At 37.6% G+C, this 27,607-nt stretch overlaps 4 protein-coding genes across 7 annotated transcripts; 1 reads left to right on the forward strand and 3 right to left on the reverse strand.

Annotated features, from left to right (window-relative positions):
* Positions 1–615: 615 nt before the first annotated feature.
* Positions 616–2,660, forward strand: LOC113775099 (thioredoxin-like 3-3). Its single transcript, XM_027319839.1, has 3 exons — positions 616–926; positions 1,020–1,045; positions 2,168–2,660. Exons 1-3 carry the CDS (start codon positions 798–800, stop codon positions 2,385–2,387), a joined length of 375 nt encoding a protein of 124 aa, XP_027175640.1. The 5' UTR covers positions 616–797; the 3' UTR covers positions 2,388–2,660.
* Positions 2,661–3,320: 660 nt separating this feature from the next.
* Positions 3,321–6,096, reverse strand: LOC113776062 (S-adenosylmethionine synthase 3). Its single transcript, XM_027321132.1, has 2 exons — positions 5,899–6,096; positions 3,321–4,883 (listed from the first exon to the last, which is right to left on the reverse strand). The coding sequence occupies exon 2, from the start codon at positions 4,874–4,876 to the stop codon at positions 3,704–3,706; it is 1,173 nt and encodes a 390-aa protein (XP_027176933.1). The 5' UTR covers positions 4,877–4,883; positions 5,899–6,096; the 3' UTR covers positions 3,321–3,703.
* Positions 6,097–9,413: 3,317 nt separating this feature from the next.
* LOC113773356 lies at positions 9,414–14,118 on the reverse strand. The gene is made up of 6 exons (XM_027317983.1): positions 13,466–14,118; positions 10,307–10,404; positions 10,106–10,177; positions 9,880–10,004; positions 9,700–9,772; positions 9,414–9,613 (listed from the first exon to the last, which is right to left on the reverse strand). Exons 1-6 carry the CDS (start codon positions 13,797–13,799, stop codon positions 9,509–9,511), a joined length of 807 nt encoding a protein of 268 aa, XP_027173784.1. The 5' UTR covers positions 13,800–14,118; the 3' UTR covers positions 9,414–9,508.
* A 381-nt stretch (positions 14,119–14,499) lies between these two features.
* Positions 14,500–21,585, reverse strand: LOC113773355 (protein PTST homolog 3, chloroplastic-like). Of its 4 annotated transcripts, none has more exons than XR_003468813.1 (14): positions 21,170–21,585; positions 20,928–21,047; positions 19,759–19,901; positions 19,439–19,660; positions 18,902–19,106; positions 18,386–18,449; positions 18,227–18,277; positions 18,053–18,100; positions 17,614–17,733; positions 17,197–17,321; positions 16,777–16,828; positions 15,779–15,913; positions 14,866–15,076; positions 14,500–14,657 (listed from the first exon to the last, which is right to left on the reverse strand). XR_003468813.1 is itself a non-coding variant. In XM_027317982.1 (13 exons), the coding sequence occupies exons 1-12, from the start codon at positions 21,322–21,324 to the stop codon at positions 15,815–15,817; spliced, it is 1,410 nt and encodes a 469-aa protein (XP_027173783.1). In that variant the 5' UTR covers positions 21,325–21,585; the 3' UTR covers positions 14,773–15,076; positions 15,779–15,814. The 4 variants fall into 4 exon arrangements, 1 of the variants encoding a protein (XP_027173783.1); XR_003468812.1 differs by having other exon boundaries at positions 14,866–15,066; positions 18,053–18,106; XR_003468811.1 differs by having other exon boundaries at positions 18,053–18,106.
* Between the last annotated feature and the right edge of the window lie 6,022 nt (positions 21,586–27,607).

Genomic DNA, 27,607 nt, shown 5'->3' on the forward strand with positions numbered 1-27,607 from the left:
ATAAATGGGTCGTACTGGAAGCAGAATTGGCAATTTCAATTCTCATTGGCATTTGTATTTATTGTTGCCGTTATCTAAACGGTGACTGTTGTCTGATAAAAAAAAAATTAACAAGAAACCGCATCTCCCTTCCCTTGTTGGCATTGCTTTAAGCACAAAGTCATATGAGCTGCCTCAATGACCCACCAAGCACCGCATTCCAAGTTGGTGTGCCTGTCTTTCGTTGGCATCTCATTGATTAGTTTTGAGCACCACCGCGTTCAAGGAAGCAAATACTCGGAAACGGGCTGCTTGATAGTTATTATGTATGCTATGTTTAGAGAGATGGCATGCGATTGTACATGACGCCACCCCCCAATCTCAGCCTTCTTTTGATTACCTTAATTTGCATACATGCACAACAGAGAATTTGAGCGTCCAAGATGATCTCCTATTTGAATGTCTTGACAACATTGTCCGAGATTTGTTTCATCGACTAATAAATCCCCATGTATATATAGCTATATATATATGTGTGTGTGTGTGTGTGAGCGCGCGCGCTTAATAATGTAAAATTTTACATTTGGACAAATCAAACTACGAGCTTTTAACGGATTTTTAACGTTGTGAGATTGGCTTGACTAGTGCGCTAAAAACACCTCTTTATCTCGTTACCAGAAAAATCAAACTCGTTTACACCACTATGAATAAGGGAAGGAAAGGCCCGTTTTAACAGACGATTAAGAATGGCCCTGCTTGGATACAGAGAGTAACAGACAATTACGAAAGAAACTGGGTGGGGGCTGCGCATCAAAAGAATGGAGAACGAAGGCGATAAGGAAGAGAGGCCAAATCTGGGGAGCCATTCCCATGGTAACCTCGTGGCTGCCTCCGGTGACGAAAATCTTAAGGAAATCTTTCATCATATCAGGACCTCCAGAGCCCCTGTACGTGTTAAACCTACTATTGTTATTCGTGTATACCCTGCTCGACTACTACTCTTATTTTCCCTTTCACCTAACCTTGTCATGTGTTTGCAGGCAGTTATCAACTACGGTGCATCTTGGTGAGTCGTACGTGTGACTTGAGTTACTTCCCCAGTTCTTCGTTTTCACTTTTATTTTTTATTTTTATTTCTTGAGTTGTGATTTTGGGGCGTCTCCAACTGATAATAACTATTCTGGAGTTCGTATTTGTTTTGATTGTGAATTTGTCTGTATTTGGATTGAGTGTGGCCCCGCGTCCGATTGGAGATTTTGGTAGCTGAAAGAAAAAGATGATAACATCAGTCAGCTGTTTGATTTAAGGACCGTGTGAAAAACTAAGTATCCTTCAGTGGTAGTATTAGGTTATGGATCAGACAAGTACTTCTGGGCGATTGGTGTCTGCATACAAGAGGAGCTGATTCTGGAGTTTAACTCCATCGAGCAATCTTAATGCGGGTGAGGAACGTGCACATTTTTTCATTTCATTTGCACTATTTTCAAATCGTCAATGCGGGTTCCTTTGGAAATTGATTGATGAAGAGGAAACACTTTGATTGACGATGAGGGAACACTGGGAACTCATACCTACTGACTTAAGATTAACCATCTGTTTTTAACATCCATTAGCTTTGGATCTCTATTTCTGTTCGTTTGGTTCTTTTGGTCCTATTTTGGCAGAGTTCAACCCTGAGTTCCAAACCTTTAATGATACTATCTGCCAGGAAGATATACTTTATGTTTAGTTTCGATTCCACGTAGACCATAAACAAGTCGGTCTGTTTAGAAAGTTGAATACAGCGTTTAAGCATGTGCTTCTTGTTCCTTTGGTGGAATAGAGCTAGATTTAGGAAGTGGATTTAGAAGTATGACCATAATGGTTTAGGGATTTATTATTATTATTATTTTTTATCATGGTGAACATGACTATGGAGAGCTAAGCTTGTTAGCAACAGAAAACAATGTAAGAAACACTTCAAAATGATTACCATTATGCTTATCTGTAATCCTACCGGTCATAGCACATTGTTGTTAAGTACTTGTCATTCCATATACAATGTTCATTTTACAATTTGAAGGTATACAACGTTTTGGCTGCTCCTCCAGCAGTTTTGATACGAAAGGTGATGATGTGAGACTTGAAGATAACCTAGTTGCCTTTCTACTGGATCAGTTACTAAGGCTTATTGATCTTTCATTTCCAGGTGTCATGTTTGCAGCCAGATATTTCCTGCATTCTGCCAGTTGAGTAACAAGTTTCCCAAGCTTTCCTTTGTGTATGCTGATATTGATGAATGTCCAGATACAACAAAGCATATTCGGTATACGCCAACTTTTCATTTTTATAGAGATGGTGAAAGGGTTGATGAAATGTTTGGTGCTGGTGAAGAGCGATTGCATGACCGCCTGTGGTTGCACTCTTGAAAAACAATTCACCTTTTGCAGTAACTGAGCATGATGAAGAATATTTCATCCATCATAAGATGTGCCATCTGCCAATATCTTCATCCTGCTATGCCATCACTGATATGTTTTTGTTTTTTTGAGTTTGCCTAGATTGTAAATTATTCTGCTACACATGATCTTGTGGCTTTCACAGCTACCATCTGATTCGTCGTGTATGTAAAGATAAATTGGACGTTTACTGAGATCCTTTTCCCCCTTCTGTGGTGGATGAAGAAAATCGTTGTTTAAGTAGATAAGGGCAGCCCCCCTTGAATAAAAATCCAAATCTCTCTGCGTAGCCTGATTGTAGTTTAAAGTTTTTGATTGTTTGACAAATATTTACTGGGAATCCAAAATTTTGAAAGTTTATGAGTTACTCCGTGACTAATTCGTCAAAACATGATTGAAGAGCTCAAACTGCGACTTGAATCTTCTATATTATCAAAATCTCTATAATTTTAAGTTGTCTGGCCTCTTAAACTTTCTGTATAATTAAAATCCCTATAATTTTAAGTTGTTTGGCCTCTTAAACTTTCCCAAGTGTAGCTTAAAATGGCTTAGCTTGCTGGACAATTCTCAGATGCTTGATCTGAGAGTTTACAATGGAAAAGGCAACTTGGTTTGAGAATTGATAATGAAAAAAGTTATGAAAATAATTTTGTAACGAGTATTAATCATAGCAATTGCCTTTTGGATAAACATGTGAAATTACCTTAGATTTTGGGTGCGTATGTTTATTATTTACTGTTGAAAGAGTATTAATCACTTGGGTACCTCGGAGAGGGCTTTTTATTTAATCCATCCAATCCATTTCTTCCCACCTACCACTCCCATAGCAGAAAAAACATTCCAAGCAAGTGCTACATAGCTAGAAAATGCAAGCCAGAAAGTTGCTAATAAGTATGAACTAAGTTGGTCAATCAAATGCACGTTATGTAAAAATTTCATTACCAATAGAAGATATACTTTCACGAGGACGTGTGAATAATCAAAAATTGATCAACAACATGAATGGAGAAAGAGTGTCGCTAACGAGCAGACAACTGAAACAATGATTATAACAACAAAAAAAAAAAGAAACTAACTTCAAAATGAACGAATAACTAGAAGACAAGGTGACAAATCGCTCCGCGCTCATTCAATCCTCTAAAGTACATAATGCAGGGTCCCTTTTCCCGTCTCTTAGTGGAGCCCTGGAAAAATGAATTCGGGTCAAGTGTATGCCAGATAGCTTTGTTTATTTGCTTGCAGCTAGAATCATTGCTACTGAAAGTAATTTGCAGACAGTTGTCAACTCAAGCTTTGGGCTTGAGAATCTTAACAGTCTCCCAAGAGAAATCAGGGTCGTCACGGCCAAAATGACCATAAGCAGCAGTCTTTTGGTACCTAAAATTGCCTCCCCTCTTCAAGTCAAGATTGATTGCGATCATCCCAGGCCTAAAATCAAAGTTCTCCTTGATCAGAGCGAGAATATCCTTGTCTGGAATCTTCCCAGTCTTGTATGTCTCAACAAACACTGAAAGAGGCTCTGCGACGCCAATGGCATAAGAAACCTGCACAAGACAGCGACGAGCAAGGCCCGAAGCAACAACGCTCTTAGCAGCTTGCCTAACAATGTAAGCACCACTTCTGTCCACCTTAGTGGGGTCCTTGCCAGAAAAGGCACCTCCACCATGAGCACCCCATCCACCATAAGTATCGATAATAATTTTACGCCCAGTAAGTCCTGCATCACCATGTGGACCACCAATAACAAAGCGACCTGATGGGTTGAGGTGGAAGATGGTTTTGTCATCAAGGTACTGAGCTGGGATGACAGGCTTGATAACATGCTCCTTCAAATCCTGGGCAATCTGATCATTTGTAACAGTTTCATCGTGTTGGGTTGAGATGAGAACAGTGTGGACCCTAATAGGGACCATAGCACCACCCTCATTTTTGTACTCAACAGTTACTTGGGTTTTACCATCGGGTCTCAGCCATGGGCATGTCTTGTTCTTCCTAACTTCAGTAAGCTTGGCGCCGAGCTTTGTAGCAAGGACATGAGTCAGAGGCATAAGCTCTGGTGTTTCATCAGTTGCATAACCAAACATGTGTCCTTGGTCACCAGCTCCTATTTCCTCAGGTTTCTTGGTCAAATGACCATGAACTCCCTGGGCAATGTCAGGGCTCTGTTGTTCAATATTGACAAGAACCTTGCAATTGTCAGCATCAAGGCCAACATCAGCTGATGTAAACCCGATACCCCTGCAAGTATCACGCACAATCTTCTCATAGTTGACTGTAGCCTTGGTAGTTATTTCACCAAAGACCATAACCATGTTAGTCTTTGTGCAGGTTTCGCAGGCAACTTTGCTCTCCGGGTCTTGTTCCAGGCAAGCATCAAGAATGGCATCCGAGACTTGATCACAGAGCTTGTCAGGGTGGCCTTCATTGACGGACTCTGAGGTGAAGAGGAAGGTATCCATGTCTAGCCTGATAAGGAACAGAAGAAAAGACTGCCTCAGTTATGGTTTGTATTAAAACTTAAAGCAAATTTTCAATCCATTGACAAAGTTACTGAATCATAAGCTCCTTTTATGCACCATGATTTGACTGGTAGCAGCATTAGTAGCAGTGAGTTTCTTAGGATACTATAGCAGGCTCATTATGATATAAATGACTCATTATCGACATTACTATGCTTTCAATCTATGGCACTTTTACATGGCAAATTAAGGAATAGGTAAATAAAAGAAGGCCAAATTCGTAACAAATGGGTTATTTTTAGTATCACCAGGTAACATATACAAGTATAAAAATCCTCTAAAATTTCCATCGATCCGAGCGTCCAGCCTCAGATTTCATGGTGACCCTTGAAATACGGAGAGAGATCCCTTAGTACATTGTAGTTGTTACCGACATTAATATCAACGTGATATCTACTGCTGTTGCCACATAATTGGATAGCCCATCTTAAATAAAGGTCTATCCTTTCAACAACATTAACGATTCAATGGCGCTTAGATCCAAATGTGAAAAGGAAAAGAGCGGGGGTGGGGGATGGCGCTGGATCGTCGTAACGAGAATATTCAAGTACAAAAAGCATTTGTATGACAGAACATCCAGATGGGTAACGAGATCTGCAATAAGATCTACATACTAAATATCAGAATACAATAGCATAGAATGAAGTCATCAACAGTGGCAAGATCCGATAATTAACTGATTCATTGTAATCCCGACGGCATAACTAATCATCAAAAATAGAACGTCAGGACCCAAATCCAGCATAGAAATTAGTCGAAACCATGACAAACGATGAAAAGAGAAGCACGACACATAGAACGGGGCAAGGAATATTAACACTGCATTAGAGAGAAAACGCTCATGAATGGAAAAACAGAATTCATCACAATGGCAGAGATCCAGATCTCATTCAATCAAATGATAGAGTTGCCAGATCTAAACAAAATAATAAAGTAGAGAGAGTTGCAGGAGGGAAAAGAACCTGTAGATCTGCAAGCAACAAAGGAGCGGAGCGGGCGAAGGGAGAAGCAGCGGGGGAAGGGAGGAGGAGTGTACAGGGAAGACGAGAAGAGAGGTATTTTCGCCTTCGGTGAAGAGTAGTGAAAGAAGAGCAATGGCTGTGTATATATATAGTAGTGCGAGGAGATCCCGGGGGACTCGCTCTTTCTTTCCAGTTTCCTCTTCTTCTTCTTTATCCAAGCGAGGGAAAGGAAAACGAGGGAATACTTTCAATCCAGCCAGATACCAACTACTACTACTACTACTTTACAATTTTACCCGCGCAACTTACCTAACGCGGGACGGGAGATATCCCCGGTCGAACTCCTTCCTCTCCTATTTCTTTGTTTTTTTTTTTCCACATACGGAAACGGTATGGGCAAAATGGGGTTTTTGGATACCCCAACCACCAGGCACCAACCAATCCTTTTCGATATGTCTAAATAATAAATAAATAAATGTGCGATTATTCAGATCCTCCTCCATTTCTGTGTACCGAATCTCAGACAATTATCATCGCCGCTGTCAGTCTCAACTCCGCCTTCTATTTCTTTTCTCTGCTGTCATCATTGTTTTGACCTTTTTCATTTTCAAAATTTTCACCCACCCGTGTTTTGCTTCTTTACAAGGGTCTAAATTTATGGGATTTTTCATAGTGATGGCTGATAATGGTGTATTGTTATTAATCTTGTTAGGTAGGATGAGTTTTACCTTTTAAGAGTGAAAAACAAACCAAAAAAAGGTACTAATATATTGTTATTGGTGTTATCGTGTAAGATGAGTTTTTTCCTTTAAAATAAATTTTTTTTTAAAGATAAGTTAGTTAGTTTGATGCGTCCACAAATCTCTTAAAATTTCACATCATGTACCTATTAAAAACACTTTGATCTTAAACTCATTTGTCGAAGACTTCAATGATCTTGATGGATTTAATGTTTTGATTTTGTCCCAAGATCCGATTTAGAGTAGATTATTGGTAAAATAATTCTTCGTCCTCCTGGTAAGATTTACCATAAATATTCCCTTGAACTAAAAGCAAATAATTAATGATAATAAATAATAATAATGTAGTAGACGAGGTTTGTGCAATCTAGTGATTGTACTACATGCTGTAATGACTGTACCCGAGTTGGTAAGAGCCATTTCATGGTTGACAATTCTGTCACTGCCCCTTTGAGCATTCTTGGTAGGTTACCTCACCTGTTTACCACCCCTTCTTCCCAAGAAAGTCGATCACAATTGTCACTCTTTTTGACTTTTCTGTGTCGTCAATAGTCAATAGTGGAGTCGAGCGCATGCAAATTGCAAATTTGGCACTTGCAGCGGAATCTGGTGTGGAAGTCAAATCGGATCAGACGCGTTAATCTTTAAGGGAAGAAGAAGATAATTACAGCTAGTGGATGATATTTACGGTGTCCATCAGAGTTAGGACTGTTAATGAGTCGGGCCAGTCCAAACTCAACCTGCTCGCCTGGAAAAAAAATCGATTTGGAGTTACATTGAACTTGGGCCTAAATATTAGGCGTGGTTCAACCTTTAGGGTTAGATGAACATGAGGCTAAGTATTAGGTCTGAACTGAGTTTGGATTTTATAAAATTCAAATCCGATATAGGTCCAATCCTTAATATACATCTATATATATAGTTACATATAATATATTCGTATTTTGATATATATATATATATAAATTTAATGTGTTATACTTATGAGTTATGTGTCAAATATATTAATCCATATAAGAAATATTAAATATACCAAATTATGTTAAAAGATTTAGAATGACAAATCTTAGTATGAGCAAATTGAGGATGTTTGAAAATGTATTGAGTGTTGATCATATTTTATTAGTATTATTTTTCATGTACTTTGAACTTATTCGATTTATTATTGTTAGAAAATTTTTAATTTATATACTTTTTAATGAATTGTTACTGATTCGTATATAGTTTTAATGATCACAACAAATACACGCAATGCAAAAGAGTATGAGCATTTGATTGGACCACGTGAACTAACGGGGATGTGAATATGTTTGTCAGTTTTTGATGAATGATAATTATGCAAAATTTGAATTTGAAATTTAATTTATGTACATGAATCCAACAACAATAGTGTATACATTGTCAGTATATATAAGATTTACACATTTTAATATGTAATATACAAAGATGTGGATATGTTTGGTTGAGACTTAAAAGTTAAAACTAACACATTAGGCAGGATTACGGATTAATTTAAAACTTTTTTTTTTTTTTTGCATCTGTGGCTTACCGGCCACGAGTTATTTTGATAGCATTGGAATATTTAGGTATTAATCCTTTTCACTGATGACATTGCTTAGGTGGAATTGCGTAATAATTATTTCAAAAGATAAGTAGGTGTGAAAATATCACGTTCAATCACCGTTTTGTCCCATTTTCGTCGGAAAAAAGAAATGACCAACAAAGTTGGGATGAAGGGTCACCTAATGGTTCAACAACCTTTTGGAATTGACATGTAAGTGGGGGGATTTTTTTTTTTTCTTTTCTTTTTTGGGGTTGGGGGCGGGGGGTTTGTCAAGCATTTCTTTTATTTTTTTTTTCTCCTTTGCCTCTCTTTAGAAACTCGTTTTGGTTTATTGCACAGCCCTCACGTACGTTACTTGATATGGTAATGACATGATATTATTGCTAAACACTTCACTAAATTCCAAGATGGTCAGCATCACTAACCCGATTAAAGACTTACGTATTCAGCCTAAATAGACCCACGTGTAATTCATGTTTCAAGTTCAACTCATGATTAACTATTATGAATATTCATTGTACGCACACAGAAATCACATTTAACATTTTTGTCACATGATGCGCGTGGCTCCAGCAATATCCAACGTGGTATAGTTCTGTTACCTTCTTAAACTTTTTCCAACACGGCACGGTCCTAAATTAGAATTCCACATTTTTCAGTAACATTTCCTAAATTGGTACTTTTCTTTTGCATCACCTCGGCGAAAATTCACTTACCGGGTGTGGCAAAGATACCCTTTTTTTTGTCTGCACCAACTTGAAAATTCAGCTTATTTATGAAATTATGAACATGATCAGATTAGGTAAAGAATGTATGATTTTTTTTTAAACAAAGTTTTCTAATTATTGCATCTATGATTTTATTTTGTTTTTCAAATGCAGTTCGCTTGTAAGTTTCTTGATGCTTCACTTGCATCATAGAAATATTTTGGTGCATTTTTAAACTCAGCATGAATTGATCTTTGTCGTAGCTCACTTCAAACTCGCTTGCATTATGGTGGTTCTACATGTTTTGCTTGTTATCTTCATCTTATATTGTAACCTACATTTCATTTTTTTTTTTTCATTTTTTTTTGGATAAATGGGAGGTTCAAACTTGAAACCTCACACTTACACTATCCCAAAAAAAAAATAAATAAAAATTATAGCATCAACCTCAAGAAACAGCAAAAAAAAAAAAAAAAAAAAATCTTTAGAGCTAGAAGCTACACATGAGCTCGTGAAATATGATGTATAATAATAATAATAATAATAATAAAAAGTGAATTTAGATTGTTGGTGGGAATGTTGTTAGTTTTTATAGGGCACTAATAACTCAAGCCCAGCTGAAGTCCAAATGCAGCATGGACAAGAAACAATGTCATAATTCCACTACCCAGGATTCCATGAAGATTCCTTAATCCAGGATTTCCCTGTTGATGAGAAGTTGCTGACAGCGTAAGAAAATCAAAATTTTTCCCGTGACCAAAAAGATATAAAGCTTTTATAGAGTAGTTACCTCAAATAATGCCGGCAATATACTCTGCAGAGTCAAAAGCGCAAGCCCGATGATACCTGTGACAGCATGAGGACTGCAAGAAACACACGTACATCGACTATAATACACTGTTTTAGAAAGAAAATCATACAAGATGCTGGCTGTCCGGGAGAAGGTTGTGCTATTCAAATCCAAGCATACCTTTCAAAGATAGGTTTATCTGAAGTGAGTAGAGATGTTATTCCACCTGCGGCATCGAGAGCAAAGAAGATAAACATCCCTCCAAGAAGTTTAGGATGCAAGTCTTTGGCTTTGGCCTTCTCCTCCTGATAAATTTTCGAGGTGATCTTAGACTTGTCCAAACGTTATAGTTGGAAGAAAAAATTTACTAGCACAAATAAGTAAGGCAGTAATTTCCTGTTCTTACCACATCATCAGACACTCGGATTCGGAAACCAAGGTAAGTTCCATACCCACCCATAGCAAAAAGCACAACAGCCTACAAAATGGCAGGAACAATTTCGGGACAGAGTGTTCATTCATCTTTAGTTACTGTTGTTGGATTCTCTGCTGGTCTAATAGATGATAAAACAAGGCAGGGAGGAAGCAGGAGAAAAAAGTAATGTACCATATTACCAGGGTGACCCCAGTGCACGAGCCAGTCTGGAAGGTTCCAAGACTTCAAGAGCTCAACAAAAGGTTCAAAAAGAGACCTTACGGTTGCAGCTGAGAGTTTCAGATGATCAAGTCATTAGCAATTCTCTTGAAACTTGAAAGAAAGAGTGAAATGAAAGACCACAGGTGAAGGAGCTCAGAAGTGTTTTCTTTAAACCGACGGTTGTCGGGAAAATGTTATTTCACAAAATAAAGGAAAAATCGTTCAAAACGTCCCTCACACTTTACAAGATGACTTTTTTCGTCCTTCACTTTTGAAAGTATAATTTTACGTCCCTTACAAATTCACATTGACCAAATTTGATCCCTACCTAAGTTTCTGACTAGTTTTTGGCCGAATCCATCACGTGACTTGCATGTGATCATTTTTTAAGGGCAAAATTATCAAATCAAATTTTTACATAACCTGATTCATAGTCCCTCACATTTCACAAAATGAACTTTTTCATCCCTAATATTTTATAAAAGAGCGAATTGCGCGAAATGTCACTAAACTATTTCAAAGTGCCGGTTCTGGTCACTAAACTTTTTTATTAGCGCGAAATGTCACTAAACTTGTAAGTCTGTACCGTTTTGGTCACTCCGTGTATTTGTGCCGTTAGGAGAGACGGAAATCAATTTTTTGAGGGGCAAATTCGTCTGCACAGCCTTTTCTCCAACCTAAATTGTTTGCAGGAGGTGGGTTAATTCATAAATCTACAAACACAAAGAACTCTGGAAATGGGGGAGATAATGGGATCTTCTTCGAGGTCATGGAGGGAGGAGTTAGCTACTTTAGTTGAAGATACTGGGATAAGATTCAATGGCGAAGTAATTGGAATTTCGACGCCAGCATTTGAGACCAATAAATTTGGGGTTGATTCATTCGGGAATGAAACATCGGCGGAGCCAGAGAGCTTCAAGGATCAAATCAAAGGTTTTGCCAACGCTTGGAGCAAAATGGTGGTGGAATTTGGCAGAGGCTGTAAGGATGTATTTCAGGAGACCTTATTGACTAACGACTCCTAGATTGTCAAGAAAACTAGAGCCCATTTGCAGGCACGGGAACTTGAAATTCAAATAACAAAAATCTTGCAACTTCGAATCACAGGAGCTGAGAAATCTCTTGAATGGTTCACCGAGAAGATGTTAAGGAAAAGGCCAGAATGTGATTTCGGGTGGTGGTGATTATTTTGGGGGGCTGGATGTTGATTATAAGAAGGAAATATAACTAAAAAGTGTCGTTGATGCTGATGATGTTTGAGGTGAAGGTTCAGAATGATCTGGAAATGAATAATGGGATCTGCAAATATCTTCCAAGAAGGAGAAGAGCTAAGCCTCGGAAAATTTTGGATGAACCCGATCTACAGGCCCACCGGTAGACTGAGTGACTTAGAATTTGCCATGTCATCATTAGACCTCCTCCTCCTAAACAGATAGCCTGCACAGAGTTGCATTTAGCCGGTCATGGAAGTCCGCAATGGACTTCCCACCCGCTATCCTCAAAATTCATCACAATCTTTCTACCTATTACCACCTTCCAAAACAAACGTATCCCTTAGATCAGAAATCATGCCAAAAACAAATAAATTTGGATTCTTTACACCAATTTCAGTAGGTTCATCGGACCTTATGTTCTTCAATTAGTTGAAACTATTGAAAATTTCCTCTGCTCTATTTCTTGACCATCTCTCCAAAAGCTCAGCAATTCCTTTTCAGAATTCCTTTTCTTCACAACCAGGCTTCAAGAAAAGATAAGTATTTTAGATTCATAAACACTTCTTTTTTCAAAACCCTACTGTTGTCCCTTCATTTACCAGATGAAAATTTCCCCACTAAGGCTGTGCAGACGAATTTGCCCCTCAAAAAATTGATTTCCGTCTCTCCTAACGGCACAAATACACGGAGTGACCAAAACGGTACAGACTTACGAGTTCAGTGACATTTCGCGCTAATAAAAAAATTTAGTGACCAGAACCGGCACTTTGAAATAGTTTAGTGACATTTCGCGCAATTCGCTCTTTATAAAATGAATTGTTTTGTTCCTCACATTTTTTCAAAAAATAGGGGTTTAAAACTAATAATTTTGTTTAAAACCCATGTATATATTTATATGATTTCACCATTTGAACCTATTCAATATTTGTGACCTTTCTCTTTTAGTAATAATTTATTTATTGAGTTGTATAATAAGATCATCTAATTAATGGGTCTTAACTCAAATTCTATAATTGTGCTAACAAATTTTAGTTTAAATCTGAAATTTCTAGTCGACACTCTTAAGACCAACAGTTGAATTACTTGCCTTGTGATTGTTTTAAAATTTGAAAGTGCCAAAGAAGATCCCAACTTCTATTCCGTCGGATTAGTCCCATTAAACATTGATGGGATGCAGTTTTGGTTTTGCGACTATCCTAGAACACAAGAACCATAAACATTGTACACAATCACTTTCAGGCATTTTACTCAACCCTGCTGCCATTAGTCCTTGATTCGGATAAGTGTAACTGACCCTCTTGACAAACTGTACCCCAAAGTGTTTCAGTTCTTTTGAGCAGTATTCTCTAATCTAAAACCACCTTTCCCTGCAATTGTTTGATTTATGACGTAAAGAATAAACCAATCATCCGATCCTTAACCATGGGAATGATTCTTGAGAAAAGCTTACTCTATAATTTCAGATTAGAGACCCAGCAAAAAAAAAAAAAAAAACCTTGAGTCTAATCAACCACGTCCATTTTAGGAGAAATTCAACATACCGGGGAAAAAACAAAACCACCAAAAAGGAGGTTAATCTGTATTCCAACTTTGATTTCTCAAGGACAATGTGTAATACAGTGATAACGAGAAAATTTTCAGTTCAATTAGCATTATGAGAAGGGTATAGAGCAAATTGGTGAATCAAGAAGGAAGAGAACAGCCGAGTGCCAACTACCAAGATAGTTTAGTAGCTAAAGTTGAGGATTCAGGAAGTCCTGGGTTCAAATCTCCTCTCTTAAATCTCACCCTTGCCCTGCTGGGGAAAAAAAAATATACCAAGATAGTTCTTCTACCTCTTAACAGCAGCTAGCGCATACAAAGATTCAAAATGTAGAATGCCTGATCTCAGGAAGGGTAGGTAACAAAAGCATACCTCCAGGAAGAGCAGCTACAAATAGCAAAGGCACAGGAGAAAAGGAGTAAACGACAGTCTCGGTATTGGCCTCCTCCATTTCGTAATCTTCTGCATCTTCAAATGAATCATCACTAGTTTCAGAAATCTGGTTATTGGCGGCCACATGGAGGCCAGAGAGGACCCTTTTCCTAGAAGTTACAAACGAGGAATATCTCCTTGATTCAGAGGGATATAGACAGGAAGTGGAAGATAAGGGGAAGAGGAAAAATGGAACAGAAGGCAGAAACGAAGCGGGAGATTGTGAAGATAAAGCAAGAGAGGAAGCAGCAGCATTCACCACAGCCACTGCCATTGTGGAAAAACGAAGCACATTTCTGAATACTATCCTAAGAGAAGGTAGTACGCGACTTATCGCTACGGGCCTACGGCGTACGGGAAACTTCTATGCTGCCGTTGCTGCCTGCTGGTGCTGGGTTAGTAACAGAGAGAGAGGGGGAGAAGAGGGAACGGCAAGAATGGAGACACGAATGCGAGTATAGTAGACTATAAACATGTGCACGTGGTTTCAACAACTCCTCCTCCTGACGGTGCTTTCTCAGCTTGGGTGATTGACTTGCATTGTATGCTTCGGTTCTATCATCTTCGTGGTTCTTTACGAACAAATCATTGATGACCCATTTGCGGACCCGAAATATGGACCCAGCCCTGTAATAAATTTATCGAATGCGAGATGGTGGTGGTTCTCAAACCATTGGCCTTTGATCCAATAGTCAAGGAAAGCTTCTTTCTCTCCCGTGTATTGTATTAGATCAAAGGTTGTAAATCCTTTTTCTTGTTTTCTAAAATTCAGAGAGTACAGTAACGTACTTATCTCGTCTAATGAATCATTAGACCCAACCTTACACAAGCTTCTTTAATCTCCTCATCTTCAATGACATCTTTAAACTCTCCTTCCCTTGTAACATTTAGCATGAAATTTAATTATAATCGAAATTTCAATCCCTACATAAGCCACTTTAGACTCCCTCTCCTCCATAACATTTAGCATGAAGTTTAATTATAATAGAAATTTCGATATCTTATTTCTCCAGCCTGCTAAGTTTAAAAATGATCTTTTGGGCATAACCTGTTCTCACGTAGTTTACAACTGATTCTTCTTTCAGGATCATTTTCCCCAAACTTTACGGTTGATCTCCGGTCGTGTTTGCACCTACACCAGGAATATTTAGAAGCAGGACAAAAATCAAATGCTGCACAGGAAATCATACTGGCACAAGGGCCACGAAGCAAAATTTTATTCGTGCTATACAATCTCAGCCACAGAGTACCAAGAAACAGAAATTTATTCACAGAAGTTTTTTTTAATTTCGTGTTTAAAAAGAATAATCTCATCAGCTAGTTCTAATCCGTCTACAAACCTTAATTATAAATGTACTCTTCAGCAGCAGCAGCACTAACGTAATTCAGAGCTATAGAGACATCCGAACCCCCTTCCTACAATGCAAAATCTGAATCCATCCAGTTCAGAAGTGCACCGATTTCACATGATTACTACACGTTTAGCGGAAATCCACTGCAGGGTAGCAGAATCTGGGTGGCAAGCGGGGGCAAAATGATACCTGACATTCTCTGCAGGTCAAAACAAACAAACAAACGAACGTTTCACCAGTAGTGCCATGCTGCATGAATTTAAAGCAACTACAGATAACAAAGTGGTAACAAGAAAAAGGAGACAAACAAGTGCAACAGTTCATTCCAAATTGAAAATTACAACAAATTCCCTTTGCATTCTGAACATAGTGGTTTGACAAACAAAACCAAAACGATGATTGGCTTGGAACAACTATTTTGCAGTATCTCTTTTTCATCATCTAACCAAAAAAATGAATCTAAAACAAGTTTCAAAATGTACATAATTTCAGAGAACATGAATTTCCTATACAGGTGCATGTCCTGGTGTATGATATGTACTGGTAAGTCCCAAAATTTCAGGTTGGCAGATCATGGGTCAGTTTTTTTTTTTTCTTTTTTTTTTTTTTTTTTTTGATCTTTTTCTTCTGTTTTAGAAAAGGTTTTTGGGGATATTATTGAAAGGATCAGTCTCACAACCACCACCTTCATGCCTGCTCCCTGTGCATAATTACATATGCATACACACTTGTAAAACCCGTATGTGTGCAGGTATATTATCGTACGCCTGTCAGATCTCATTGACCTAATGATTTGCATCTTGTAAGTAGATGCCATAAGTATGAGCTCCCAGACACATGGTCTTAATGACATTAGCCATAACACAAATCATATGCAAATTAATAACTGAAGTGATAATACCTTAGGTATGTACATCAAAAAAGTATATTGCTTTTATCATCTAACAACTCGAAGTATGTTGTTATGCATGATGTCCCTGGTAACTGACTCCCTCTGAGGATCAACTGTCCAATGGCCATCCACAATGAACTTTATCTGCATGAATACTACATCATAAATAAAAGAAGAAACAAAAACGAAATCTATTACATTAAAAGAGAACTATTCGAAACAGTGTAACACACAAAACATATATCATTCAGTTAAGAAAAATTAAGCCACAATATAAACAGGAAATCTCAGTATACAAATTTAACAGCACAAAAATCCTAGAGGAACTGGAATAAGGTTTACGAAGTTGGCTGAATTTTTAGGATGTTGTTTCCGTCTTGTTTCCTCAGTGTAAAATGGCATGCACTAATTGAGTTTACCTGTCAGGAAGGACACTATAGAGTCTGGGGTAGATTAAAACTTCAGTATCACTTAGAACAGAAGATTTAATATGTTGAGTACATCATCTAAAACAACAAAAGGAAGATCTTAGGGAAGTTTTATTAGCTAATCCACCTGCGGCGCTATTCACTTTTTGTGAATTTCAAAAATTTCTCTTACTGTATTCACCCACACTGATACCATAACCACAACTACAAAAATATCTCCGAGGCAATTCCTCTCAAAGTGCTTTTTAATTGATTGCACTTATTACAGAATTGTACAACATAAAGTTTGATCTACATGAAAATCAAATGTTGGGAGACAAGACAAAACCATTTAAACAACATGCCAAAGTTCAATTATGTAACAGCATTCCAAGAGGACTAAAAGAGCATTATAGCAGCAAAAAGTTCAATTAAAAATAATTAATCATTTGATCTTTCTGGGCCAAATTTTGAACGCATAGCCATTGATGGACTAGATTGCACTTCTAAATTTCAATTTAAATGCAACATTTATCCAATTTTTCACAAATGAAAAAGAAGAGAAATCTCCATTGGATACTGGAGGATATAAATCCAAACCTCGTAAACCCCAGGATAAAGCCACAAAACTGATCTCCAAAGTCGAGATTTCCTGCAAAATTCATTTTTATCACTTATTCTTGTTTCTGACACTACTTCAAGCAAAAAGGATATTCAAGAAGAAACCACTGTCAACCATCCATTAAGAAGATAAGAGATTCTCTTAATGCACCATGTCAGAAAGGATGTCCAAAATGTTAGAGGGCACAACACATGAAAACTTGCTAGTACTTTTTTCCCTTATTTTTTTTCTTTAAATCACAACATCTTATCACTCATTAACACATTCAGCTTTTCCTTCCATTGCCACGGTATACTCCCATAAAATGAAGTGATAGAGCAACTTTAGCATTGCATCAAATCTAGCACATAACATAAAACATCCAAAACCAGGTTTAGAAGCAGAAAAACTAAGTCAACCGTGATCCATTTGGGTCTGAGAGGCTGGAAGATGGCTGTGAATCCATTTTAATCTTCTGATGCCAACCATTGAAGCTACCGGCCACCTCAACAACTTCACCCTCTCCCCAGTACTGAATTTCAACCTACCAGATAAAGAAATAAAAGAATTGCACTTGATGGCAGACGAAGACTAGAAAGGGAAAAGCTTCAATGTTTAAGCTACTGCACTTTATAGGATGCTAAACAAAGCATGCACACAAGTCAAAGTATATCAAATTGCATAGGCCTTCACTAGCTTAAGAGAAACACTGGAATTGCACTAGCAGTGAAATCTGGGCTTCAATGTAGAATTCATACCGGACTTCACAAACCACCAAATGACAATGTCCTTAAGTAGTGGGAAGACAAGCACAAGACAGGGAAAAGTGAACTTGCCTCCTTCAGTTCTGAAAGGCTCTCTTCAGCAGCCTGCAGTTCGGCATCTTTTTCCAGGATAAGTTTTTGGGCTTTAATAATCTCTTTGTCTGCCTTAGTCTGCAAAATAGACAGAGCAACCTGACAGCAAACATGAAAAGAAATTAGACCAGACAAACGTTCATTGGATAAATTAACTCTCTAAACCACACATAATATTCATCTTTTGCAAGAAGGCAGAAAACTCATATTAAAGTTACCAATAATCATTCTAATTAACTTGCTTTCTCCTACCATCAACCTGTGAGTACAACCAACATTTGGTGTATCAAGAAAGAAGGTTTAGTAGTTAATCCCTTGCCAAGCAAGCAACAGAATATCAACAATTTAGACTTTTTCATCAACGAGATGCCACACTAGATTTTTTACGGAGTGATTAATTAATAGGTAAAAACATCACCTTTTCTTTCTCAATCTCTTCCTTCAACTGGGTCAGTTCCAACTCCTTCTGATGCTAACAGCAGAAAAAATCACGCTCTACTCATTCAATTATATATACACAAGGAAAACGAAAAGGTGGAAAGCAAAGTTCGGAACTAGATAGGCAAAAACAAGGTGCAAAATAAAGCATTACCAGAATGAACTTTAGATGATTAATTTCAGCTTGATTCCCCAAGTTTTGGGCCTGGTTGAACATGAAACAAAAAGTCCAGGGAGTAAAATTAAGTAATTGCAGATATTTCACTTTTGCTATGTTAGAAAGAACTAATTTCAAGAAAAAGATAATAATGACCTCAATTTCTTGATCCTCTTTAAAGTCAATAATATTCACCTCTTCACTTGAATGACTCTCAATCCTGCTCAACAACCCAATTTCCAGGCAGTATATTATGGGCCAAAAAGAAAGAGGAAATAACAGTTTTCAAGACAACTTTTGCATTTCATTTAGCCAGCAGTTAAAGAATAAAGTTATGAAGAGTAAGCATCAAGAGTAACATGACGAAGGAAGAAACCCTAAAAGTCATGCAGAAAAAGGAAAGTAAAAGAGAGCGAGAAGAAGGTTATACATTATTTTTTCTGCATCTCTCTTATTTATGCTCAACTTTGCAGATCATGGGATTGGAACAATTTGATGAATGGGAAAACGTAGTGCTAGAATTTTGTTACTGAAAAATATACCTAACGAACATTCATCATAAATAGTTCAAAGATAAATAACAGCAAGAACCATCAAAGATAAAATAAATTCAGCATTGAAAGAAAATAAAATGTCTATTTTTCAATTTCAAGCATCATACAAAATGCAAACCTTGAGGAACTAGTTTCCAATACTCTGTGTTCAACCTGATGAGAGGATGAAGCCATGTTTCCATTCACTGTATCAGCACTATTGAGCACAGGATCATTCTGCTGCCCAAGAACTGAAATCGAGTTCGATTCAATAGCATATGGTGATTGAGCAATTGCTGTGGAATCTTGTGAAGTTCTTTCATTCAGAATGTCAAATCCACTGTCTGTCAATCAAAGTGCAAAATTACTCAAATATTCTGCTAGGCAGGATAAACAACAGTTTAGAGAACCCTCCTTCATAAGCAGAACTCAGAATGAAACTTTATCCAAGAATTTTCATATTTCGAAGATTACATTTTAATTATGTGTTGAAAAAATTACTGGGAGCAGTCACATTGGACTTAGCCTGCAACATGTACATCCACATCACCAGCACACTTTATTATTCAGCCCACATGTTTTAGTATCAAAAGAGGAATTAAGAGTTAAGAATCTCAAAAAGCAGTATATTTTTTCATGCCTTTTGGTCATTAGTCATTTGAAAGAAAAGTTTTACCTTCAACGTCATCCAATTCTCCATCCTGGATAAATTTGGCCACCTTGTCCTGCAACGATGGATAAATTGAAGATTCTGGACTACAAGAATCATCTTTGTCTGAATCGAGCCCTGTATTAGTTTGAGCATCTTCAACTAAGCTTTTTTCATGCTCTTTTATTTCGTTAGCTTCACTCAACAAGGAAGTATCCTCACATGAGTCTTTGACTTTCTCATGATGACCTTTTGAAACAGTTTCAATGTATGAGTTTGCATATCAGAACTTGGATTAGTTGACAGAATTCAATATCGAGACAATCAATATATTCCCATTGACATACCTTCACCGCCACTAGGGATATGCTGCCCTCCTGTCAATTTTTCCTCTGTGATAGAAATGTTGATTTGCATTTCTGCTGATCTTGTTAGGAGCTCTCTTATAAATTTATATCCTCTTCGTCTAACAATATTTGCAAGGTCCTGCCTGGAAAAAAAAGGGATAATGAAAGGACAAAAGCCAACATAGTCAGAAAAATCTCTTTATTTTGAAAATATATGCACTGACAATATATTGCATAAACAAAGTTTTCTCCATATTAAGCTGCTCCTGAATATCTAATTTCTGTTTATCATCAGCGAAAACATGACTTGTTCCAAACATTCTAAGCTCAGAAGACCACATCACATGATGATTCTATCATTCAAAATTCATTCATTTCTTGTCCGATTCAACTTAAAAAGAGAATATCCGGCACCCTTCTCAAATTCACAATCAGTTCAATTTTTGTGCAGACCAAGCTGAGAACTTGAAAGCAAAAACAGATTGTTATCTTGCCTTTGCTATCTAGCAGCTGTATTTCTGATATGCCACTTGTTAAAGAAGTGGAAAGAAAATTTTGTTTTAAAAAATGCAACTCTCTTGCATTCATGTCTTGCAGTTGTAAAATAGATGGTATTGTGTGGTAGCCACTACTTTGTGTCAAATTCATTAATAACCAACGTGAAGAATTCAACCTCTTTATCACAGCTTCAATGATTTTCTAAGATCCACTCCTTAATAATAACCAACATAGCCTAAAGCTCATAATCAGCCTGACTTCAATTCCCATTTCTCCATTTTTTTTTTATATAGATATTGTTGGGGCGGGGAAGGGTGCCAGGCCTGGAAGTGGATTTGCAATCCCTCAATGTTGACAGGTCTTCTTGCCATCCTTTCTTATCAGAATCATGTACAGAAATTAAAAAAATTATTCAATTGACTGTATGTGAGAACTCTATCCCAATAAAAATACAATAATAAGACACCCCAGAAAATGAAAATGGTAGTATGACAGCTGCCAATAAAAGAGAATCTTTAAAGAAATACACGTTAATCGCCAATGCCACGAACATGGAATGATCGAGACTTGTCTAGTAGAAAATGCTACCACGAAAAACGAAAGCAAAACTGAAGCAACTAAATATTAATAACCAAGAAAAAAGAATAGTAGTGATACAGAGAAGCATATACCTTCCATGCTCTGAGAGCTGTTTCATGGAGGGAACATGATCGTGAGGGAGGCCAACAGCGGATAAGAATTCTCTAATATCGTTGTAAAGATCCTCATTGCTTTTCACCCTTCTGCTGCCCCTAATTCACCACCAAAAAAGATTCAGATTTTTCCACACAAATAACCAATCCCAAGCACCAAAATCTGAGCAAGCACAAGAGTTCAAAAGGGTTAAATCACGGATAAAGGAAGAAAATGAAACCTGGGTTTCTTGGATACAGAGGCCCAAGTTCTCAAGCGGTTCCGGTGGGGATAAGCGGGGAGGTAGTTGTGGTTGGGAAGGGATGAAAGTTTATAGGAAGTGAGGGAATGGAAGACTGGGGGAAAGCGGCTACACAGTGCAGACATTGCTAGCATAGAGAACCGGCAAGTGAATCCTGAAAAACGGATTTTTGCAGCATTGGAAATTCAAGCCTTTTGGGTTACCACTACTAGCACTAGTTAGGAATTAGTAGTAACATTTAAGGAATCAAGGACCCCTCTTGTCTCGTTGTAAGCTGTAGTAGGAACCAAAAGGCATTATCTTTCTGCCCTTCTGGATGAATAAGCGCTACACTGGCAGAAAGCTGTAGCAGGAGGGCGCTCTGCTCCCTAATCCTCGTCATGTCATGGAATCAAATCAGCTCTCTGCCTGCCTGCAAAGCCAGACTCAAATCGGTTTCTTTTCTTGATTGCATTTATTTTTTGGACCATGGGCTTAAGGGTGGAAAGGAAAGGGCCCATAATAGTTTGAAGGAGATGATGGAGCCCAGAAGGTCTCTCACCTATTTAGACCAACACTAATTTTCTTTACTTATCTGGGGTTTGGGCTATAGTGCCGTCTGCAGCAGCCTTATATCTTCAGGGTTGGCCCTTATCAGAGAGATTTGGATTTGCAACTCATTAACTGTAGCAGTTGAGTAGTCTATGTTCTAGCAATTTGCTTCAAGCCACTACTCATTCGACAATCGACATTCTTAGTGGTGGTCTGATCATTTAATTTTTTTTACTATTTTTTATTTTTTTTGGCAGAAAAATCACAGAAAAACGTTTAGAAGAAAATCAAAGGAAATATTTCCAAAATCAACCTGAGTCATCGAAGCCAAAGATTCGTTCCTTGCGTGCAACAGGCCATTTGGTCCAGTGGTCATCCCCTTCTTTGGGGATGCTGGAGGTCAGGGGTTCAACCCCTGCCTTTCATAAGTTATCACTCTACGTGGCTGATCTTTACTTCGCGGGGTAGTTTGAGCGGTTCGCTCCCCCTCCTTAGGGTATGGCGACCTTCCTGACTTGTCCAGGGTTCGAGTTTCCTGTGTCGACAAAAAAAAAAAAAAAAGTGCAACAAATATTCTTGACGGATTATTTGACCTCGATGATATCTCTCACCGCAGCTGAACAAATGGCATCTCTTGCTTGTGCAAGTAAAATTGCCTAAATGTATGGTTACACAAGAAAAACGGAAACTTCACCGAGCTATTTTAGTATAGTGCCATTGACCTCTTTCCCTGTTGTCGTCGTTCACATGTCATCCAAGAATTGCCCAACACCCATTTGGCTGCACTTAATTAATTGCACTAGAGCTTAAAATTTTCTCCGTTAAACTCTGTTTGGATTTCCCATATTTTGAACAATAAATTTTTCATATACAATACTACAGTAATATATAAACAAAAACAACTCTAAAAACACTATATCTATACGGTATATAAAAACCAACTCTAACTATACAAAATAAATTAAAAAATTAAACGTACATCATTTTCTTCTTCTATCTATTGCTCCCACCAACCACCCCTTCCCTCCTCCTCTTTCCTCTCCCACTCTCTTTTTCCGCCTCTTCTCCTCCCCCCTTCTCCTTTCCCTTCCCTTTGTCTCCACAACCTCCTGACACTTCCCCCTTCCGCTCCCCGAACTGTCCACAACTAGATCGGGGAAGGGAGGGGCGGGGTTGTGGCGGGAAAAGGAAGGAAAGAGGAAAGAGAGGATGAAGGAGAAGAGGAGAAAGGAGGGAGAGGTGGCGGTGGTGAGTGCTAATGTTAAATTTTAAAAAATATACTAAAAAGTTTTTAAACTTGAAAGTATCTCAAAATATATTTCAAAAACATCACAAAAAAATCTATAATAAAAATTTTTCATATACATTATTACAATAAAATATTTTAAAAAAAATAAAAAACATCTAATCCAAACGGAGCCCACAAACCCAACCCCCCTCCCCCAAAAAAGAACAAAAGCTGACAGGACCCCACAAAAGCGGGTGAGGGAATAAAAGTCAACCGGGGAAGCATTTGTAGTTGCAGATCAATTTGAAAAACATGCATAATCAAGAAATGTCGGAAAATTGAGCAAGAAGACAATTTATTAATATGGAGGAAATTGCAGTTCTCAAGTCAAAGTATCATCAATAAGTAAACTACTTTTAATAACCTAGTCTTAGCCAATATGGAGTTTACGTATGTGCACACGCATTAACTGCATAGGTACCGTAGAAGGAAATCGTCTGCTTCTGGAATTACATCAGGGGCTAATGCTCACTTTCAACATTCAGAAATGAGAGTGCTGAGTATGTATACGTACGAGATCGTAGTGATCTGGAATAAATTGGTAACTCTGGATCAGTACTGTAAACTGCAAATTAAGCGTTACTTTAAAATGAAAATTTTAAGGTGCAATTTGACAATAATATTTATCAATGACTTTAGGATGTAAAATATCCCGAATAAAAGTTCAAGCCCTAGTTTGGGATTTAGGAGATTTGGGCAGAAAAGAAAGCCAGTCTTTCTTTGTTTGGCAGTTTTCGGTAGCGTAGAAAAGAAAAGAAATGGAATGACTGGAGGGATGGATAGTATTAGTACCGCCGCAGTGGGCACAATTTTTCCACCCAAATTAGGTGGGAAAGAAATCAGGAAAGCTGCAGGAAGCTGGCTGACTCGTTTGAAAATACCCTTCATGTTATTAATAAGCCCTTGAAAAAAACTAACGTATCCAAGATCATTGCACTTGTTAATTTCCAAAATTCCCAAAAAACATCACAAATATCCATTCTCTTCTCTTCTCTTTTTCCCCCCCACCTCCCCACCCTCCTCCTTCTCTGATCACAACTTATGTTTTCCTAATCTCCCAAACCACCTCTAAAGTGCAAACTAAGAGATAGTCCTGCGCAGTATTCCACTGCCGCATGTTTCATCAGTTGTCTGACGAAGTTTCCAGGCAAGAGGAGGAGGAGTAAATGTGACATATGAGGAGCTTGCACAGTGAGCGTGGGCTGTTTTCGTGTGGAATCTTCTTTCTAGGCTTTTATAATTTAGAAAGGCTGGATCTGGTTCAGTTTTCCTCATAGTTTTGCTACATCTTTGAAAAGTGAGTGCCCCCAGTCAAGGCACACACTTAACCATGGACTTTAATCCCTATACCTAATTGCCTATATGAAGTAAATTTGAACGGTCATCAAAGATACATAATTGGGTAGGGACGTTCATTGTTCTGAATTACTTCCAGTTGGATAACGCAATCATATATACCCAATTAACATAGAATTAATATATGAATAGAGCGAATAAAAATTAGGCATGCATTTTGCATGTATACGTATGAGGTGCTTAATTGGCTGACTAAAGATCATGATTTGCATGCATGCATGCACCCCATCTCATCTCTTTACTATAGCTTTCACTTTGCTTGCTTGTTCACTCAATTTATGGAGGATTTGGGACACCGCCATCCACCTCACTGCTCAGTATGAGCATGCAAAAGGGAAGTTTTCCTGTCCTTCTTAACCTTTTAATACCCAAGTTGTTTCCGTATATTTTTACATCATTCAACAACCATGTCTTGGACCAGTCCATTTCATATATATGTTGTTTCTTCTCCTTTCTCCCTACGTGGAGCAGTATCTATCTATGTGTAGGTCCTTTAAATTATTGGAATTGAGTAACAAGTTTCCTTTTCAGCTAGAACAGGATCACACAGAGAGAAATTTGGACATAACAAGAATGACGATACAATTTCATCATATAGTCCATGCAACTTTCTTTCTTTTCTTTTTTTTTTTAACATATTATAGGAACCAACATCTCATGGGATAATTAAGAGGGTCCTAAGTGCTCACTTCATATGCTTAAGCTAGTTTATGTGTGTGTGGTTGACTTGCAGGAAAGATTATCCGTTCCATGCAGCTGGCACTGCTAACGTGTATACCCAATTATTGAATTATATATTGATCCCACTTGGTCCCGTCCTGCTGTGAACGACCAGATTGATGCATTGCTACACCTAAGAATATGCCAGGCTAATCGGTCGTGATGGAGCTATTACAACAATTTAATGTTGTGGATTTGAAAGAATTGGATTCTTATGCGTGCACAAGGATAGAGGGTTCGACTCGTTTGTCAAAAGTTGCACTATGTAGTAATACATTTTCAAAAAATAAAAAAGAGAAATCAAACTATCACTATACCAATCCGTTATCAACAAAGTTTGGTACACAATTAAACCCAAAAGGACGAATAATGTTAAGAGTAACACGCAATATAGTAGTTAGGTAAGGCAACATATATTAGTATGCGTGTCAATCGCATACCGTATTAAAATGAAGCCATGGCCATCTTAATCATTGGCAACGACTACTACATGGTGGTTAGGGAAATTCAACCACCCTATGGTAGCCTCTTCTTCTTCTTCTTCTTTTTCTTGAAAAAAAAAAATTAAAACACTTTCTCAACGTTGATCTTTCATAAACTTCTTTTGATTAGACACGAGGAGGGGTACAGTTTGAAATGCCAGTGAATTTTGGTGGTTGTTCTCTTTAAATAGAGTAATGAAAGGTCTAATTCTTTTTTTTTTTTTTCCTTCTAAATGTCGTAATGAAGTACACGCTACAGAGCCCATCATCGTCTATCTGTAGCTCATCAACGTAGATTTGACGTAGTTGATGATCATTTATGTTCAAACCTTTTAGACAAAATCAAATTGGACACCTAATTATTCGTCGTCAAGTTAATGGAGGTTTTTTTTTTTCCCCAAAATCTACAATTCGTTGTGTTTGCCATCATACAAGCAGTTAATGCTGCTGATCACACTATTATCTCCCAGGTGTTAGAATGATAGGACAACTAACATTGCGCACAAGACTTCAATGATCACCTATGTATATCCCGTTTTAATTAAAATATCATTACGAAGGAAAAATAATTAATAAATGTTTCTTCTTCCCGAAGCATCTTGACTGCAATGGAATCCGGTGAACTGAATTGAGTCATTGACGACAAGAAGAGATTAATAACAAAACAACGTAGTACTCCCGTTTGTTGAGTCTACGCATGGACGAGAAATTTTATTTGGGGCTTCCTACCAATTGCTATCAATTACTACTTGGAACGGTCAGTTCAAAACTAGCAAGAGAACTCCATTTGAGCACACAGAGTAGAATTCAATTGGGATATGTCTAAATGACTTTGTATGTTCAAATAAAACTTTTTTCGCTGATTTTGAATCGATTACTAAACATGTTCAATAGTTGATTGGGATGGAAATAAAATTTTCTTATAAGACGTGACGTTTTAGTGTGGATGAGGTCTCTGGTTACCAAAAAAAAAATAATATCGGGGAACCATTTTCCTCTCCTTCAAGGTTCCAAATTAAAGACTCGCCTTTGGTGTGGTCACAGGAAACAAGTCGAGGTCAATGGCAAACAGGAAAAGGAAAGAAAATAGTGCGCACAAGGGACCAATTCACAACCATAATGACCTTAACAAAAATATATGAGTATTAATTACAACAATGACCGTAGATGGGGTCTTTCTTCTATCTTAAGTTTGCATTATCCGGGTCGTAATTTGTTCGGGATAGATGTAGATGATGACAATTGATAAAAAAAAAAAAAAAAAGGAGAGAATCGTACTTTGCTCGTAACCTATGAATGGTTTAAGATTAGTGTAGGACCACGGTCGGCTTCAGAGTTTACCTAAAAGTGATTTATGCAGGCAATTATGGAGTTCTTTTGCATATAGATAAATTCTCGATTCCAAATTACCTTCTATTTCTTTATCTATTAGTCTTGTTTTATGTAAAGGTATAGAAAAATGATGGTCCCTTTGAGCCTGTGAATTGGTCCTATGTCCTTTATTTTTTTTGGTAATTAATTGGTCCAGACCATTTGTCTAGTTTGTGTACCTAATAGTTTCTTACAACTTCCATTTTTGCTTTCCCATTTGATGCAAACCTTCCTTAAAAGAAATGGAGGAAACGCTGGTGTCCCATATATAGATGACTTGCTACTTACTACACAAATATTCACTTCGTGTATATACGCTTCGTCTATTCCCATATCAAGCGCCAACCATTTCAAATATGGTGAAGTCAGATACTTACAGCTTCCAGAATAAATTTAAAGGCATATGATTCATGCTTTTATCCAATTGGGTTGATGCTTAGCCATGAAATAAGTTGACCCATTTTAACCATTGGAATTGCCCAATAGACAAGAAAGGGATCTTAAAGTCTTCTTTGCCGTCGGGTTCAGGGTTTTAATTTTGTGTCCAACAGATGGGGTGGGAAAGGTGTAGGGAGGGGTGGAAAAGGTTAAAAAATTTGACCCATTTTAATTTGAATAATTACGATTCAACTTTATTGGTTAAGTTTCTTTAGTTATGTCTTTGACCAA

The sequence above is a fragment of the Coffea eugenioides genome, chromosome 6 (genome assembly GCF_003713205.1).
Source record: "Coffea eugenioides isolate CCC68of chromosome 6, Ceug_1.0, whole genome shotgun sequence".
NCBI classification, from domain to species: domain Eukaryota; kingdom Viridiplantae; phylum Streptophyta; class Magnoliopsida; order Gentianales; family Rubiaceae; genus Coffea; species Coffea eugenioides.

Excerpts from the sequence above, each read along its gene's own strand:
- LOC113776062 (XM_027321132.1), bottom strand. The coding sequence starts at position 4,876 with ATGGATACCTTCCTCTTCACCTCAGAGTCCGTCAATGAAGGCCACCCT.
- LOC113773355 (XM_027317982.1), bottom strand. The coding sequence starts at position 21,324 with ATGCTAGCAATGTCTGCACTGTGTAGCCGCTTTCCCCCAGTCTTCCAT. Across the intron at positions 19,107-19,438 it reads AGAATTGGATGACGTTGAAG|ACAGTGGATTTGACATTCTG; the intron begins GTAAAACTTTTC and ends TTTGATTGACAG. Across the intron at positions 18,107-18,226 it reads ATCATCTAAAGTTCATTCTG|CATCAGAAGGAGTTGGAACT; the intron begins GTAATGCTTTAT and ends TTCTGCTGTTAG.
- LOC113773356 (XM_027317983.1), bottom strand. The coding sequence starts at position 13,799 with ATGGCAGTGGCTGTGGTGAATGCTGCTGCTTCCTCTCTTGCTTTATCT. Across the intron at positions 10,405-13,465 it reads TGTAGCTGCTCTTCCTGGAG|CTGCAACCGTAAGGTCTCTT; the intron begins GTATGCTTTTGT and ends TGAAACTCTCAG. Across the intron at positions 9,614-9,699 it reads TATTGCCGGCATTATTTGAG|GGAAATCCTGGATTAAGGAA; the intron begins GTAACTACTCTA and ends TCTCATCAACAG.
- LOC113775099 (XM_027319839.1), top strand. The coding sequence starts at position 798 with ATGGAGAACGAAGGCGATAAGGAAGAGAGGCCAAATCTGGGGAGCCAT. Across the intron at positions 927-1,019 it reads TCAGGACCTCCAGAGCCCCT|GCAGTTATCAACTACGGTGC; the intron begins GTACGTGTTAAA and ends ATGTGTTTGCAG. Across the intron at positions 1,046-2,167 it reads ATCAACTACGGTGCATCTTG|GTGTCATGTTTGCAGCCAGA; the intron begins GTGAGTCGTACG and ends TTTCATTTCCAG.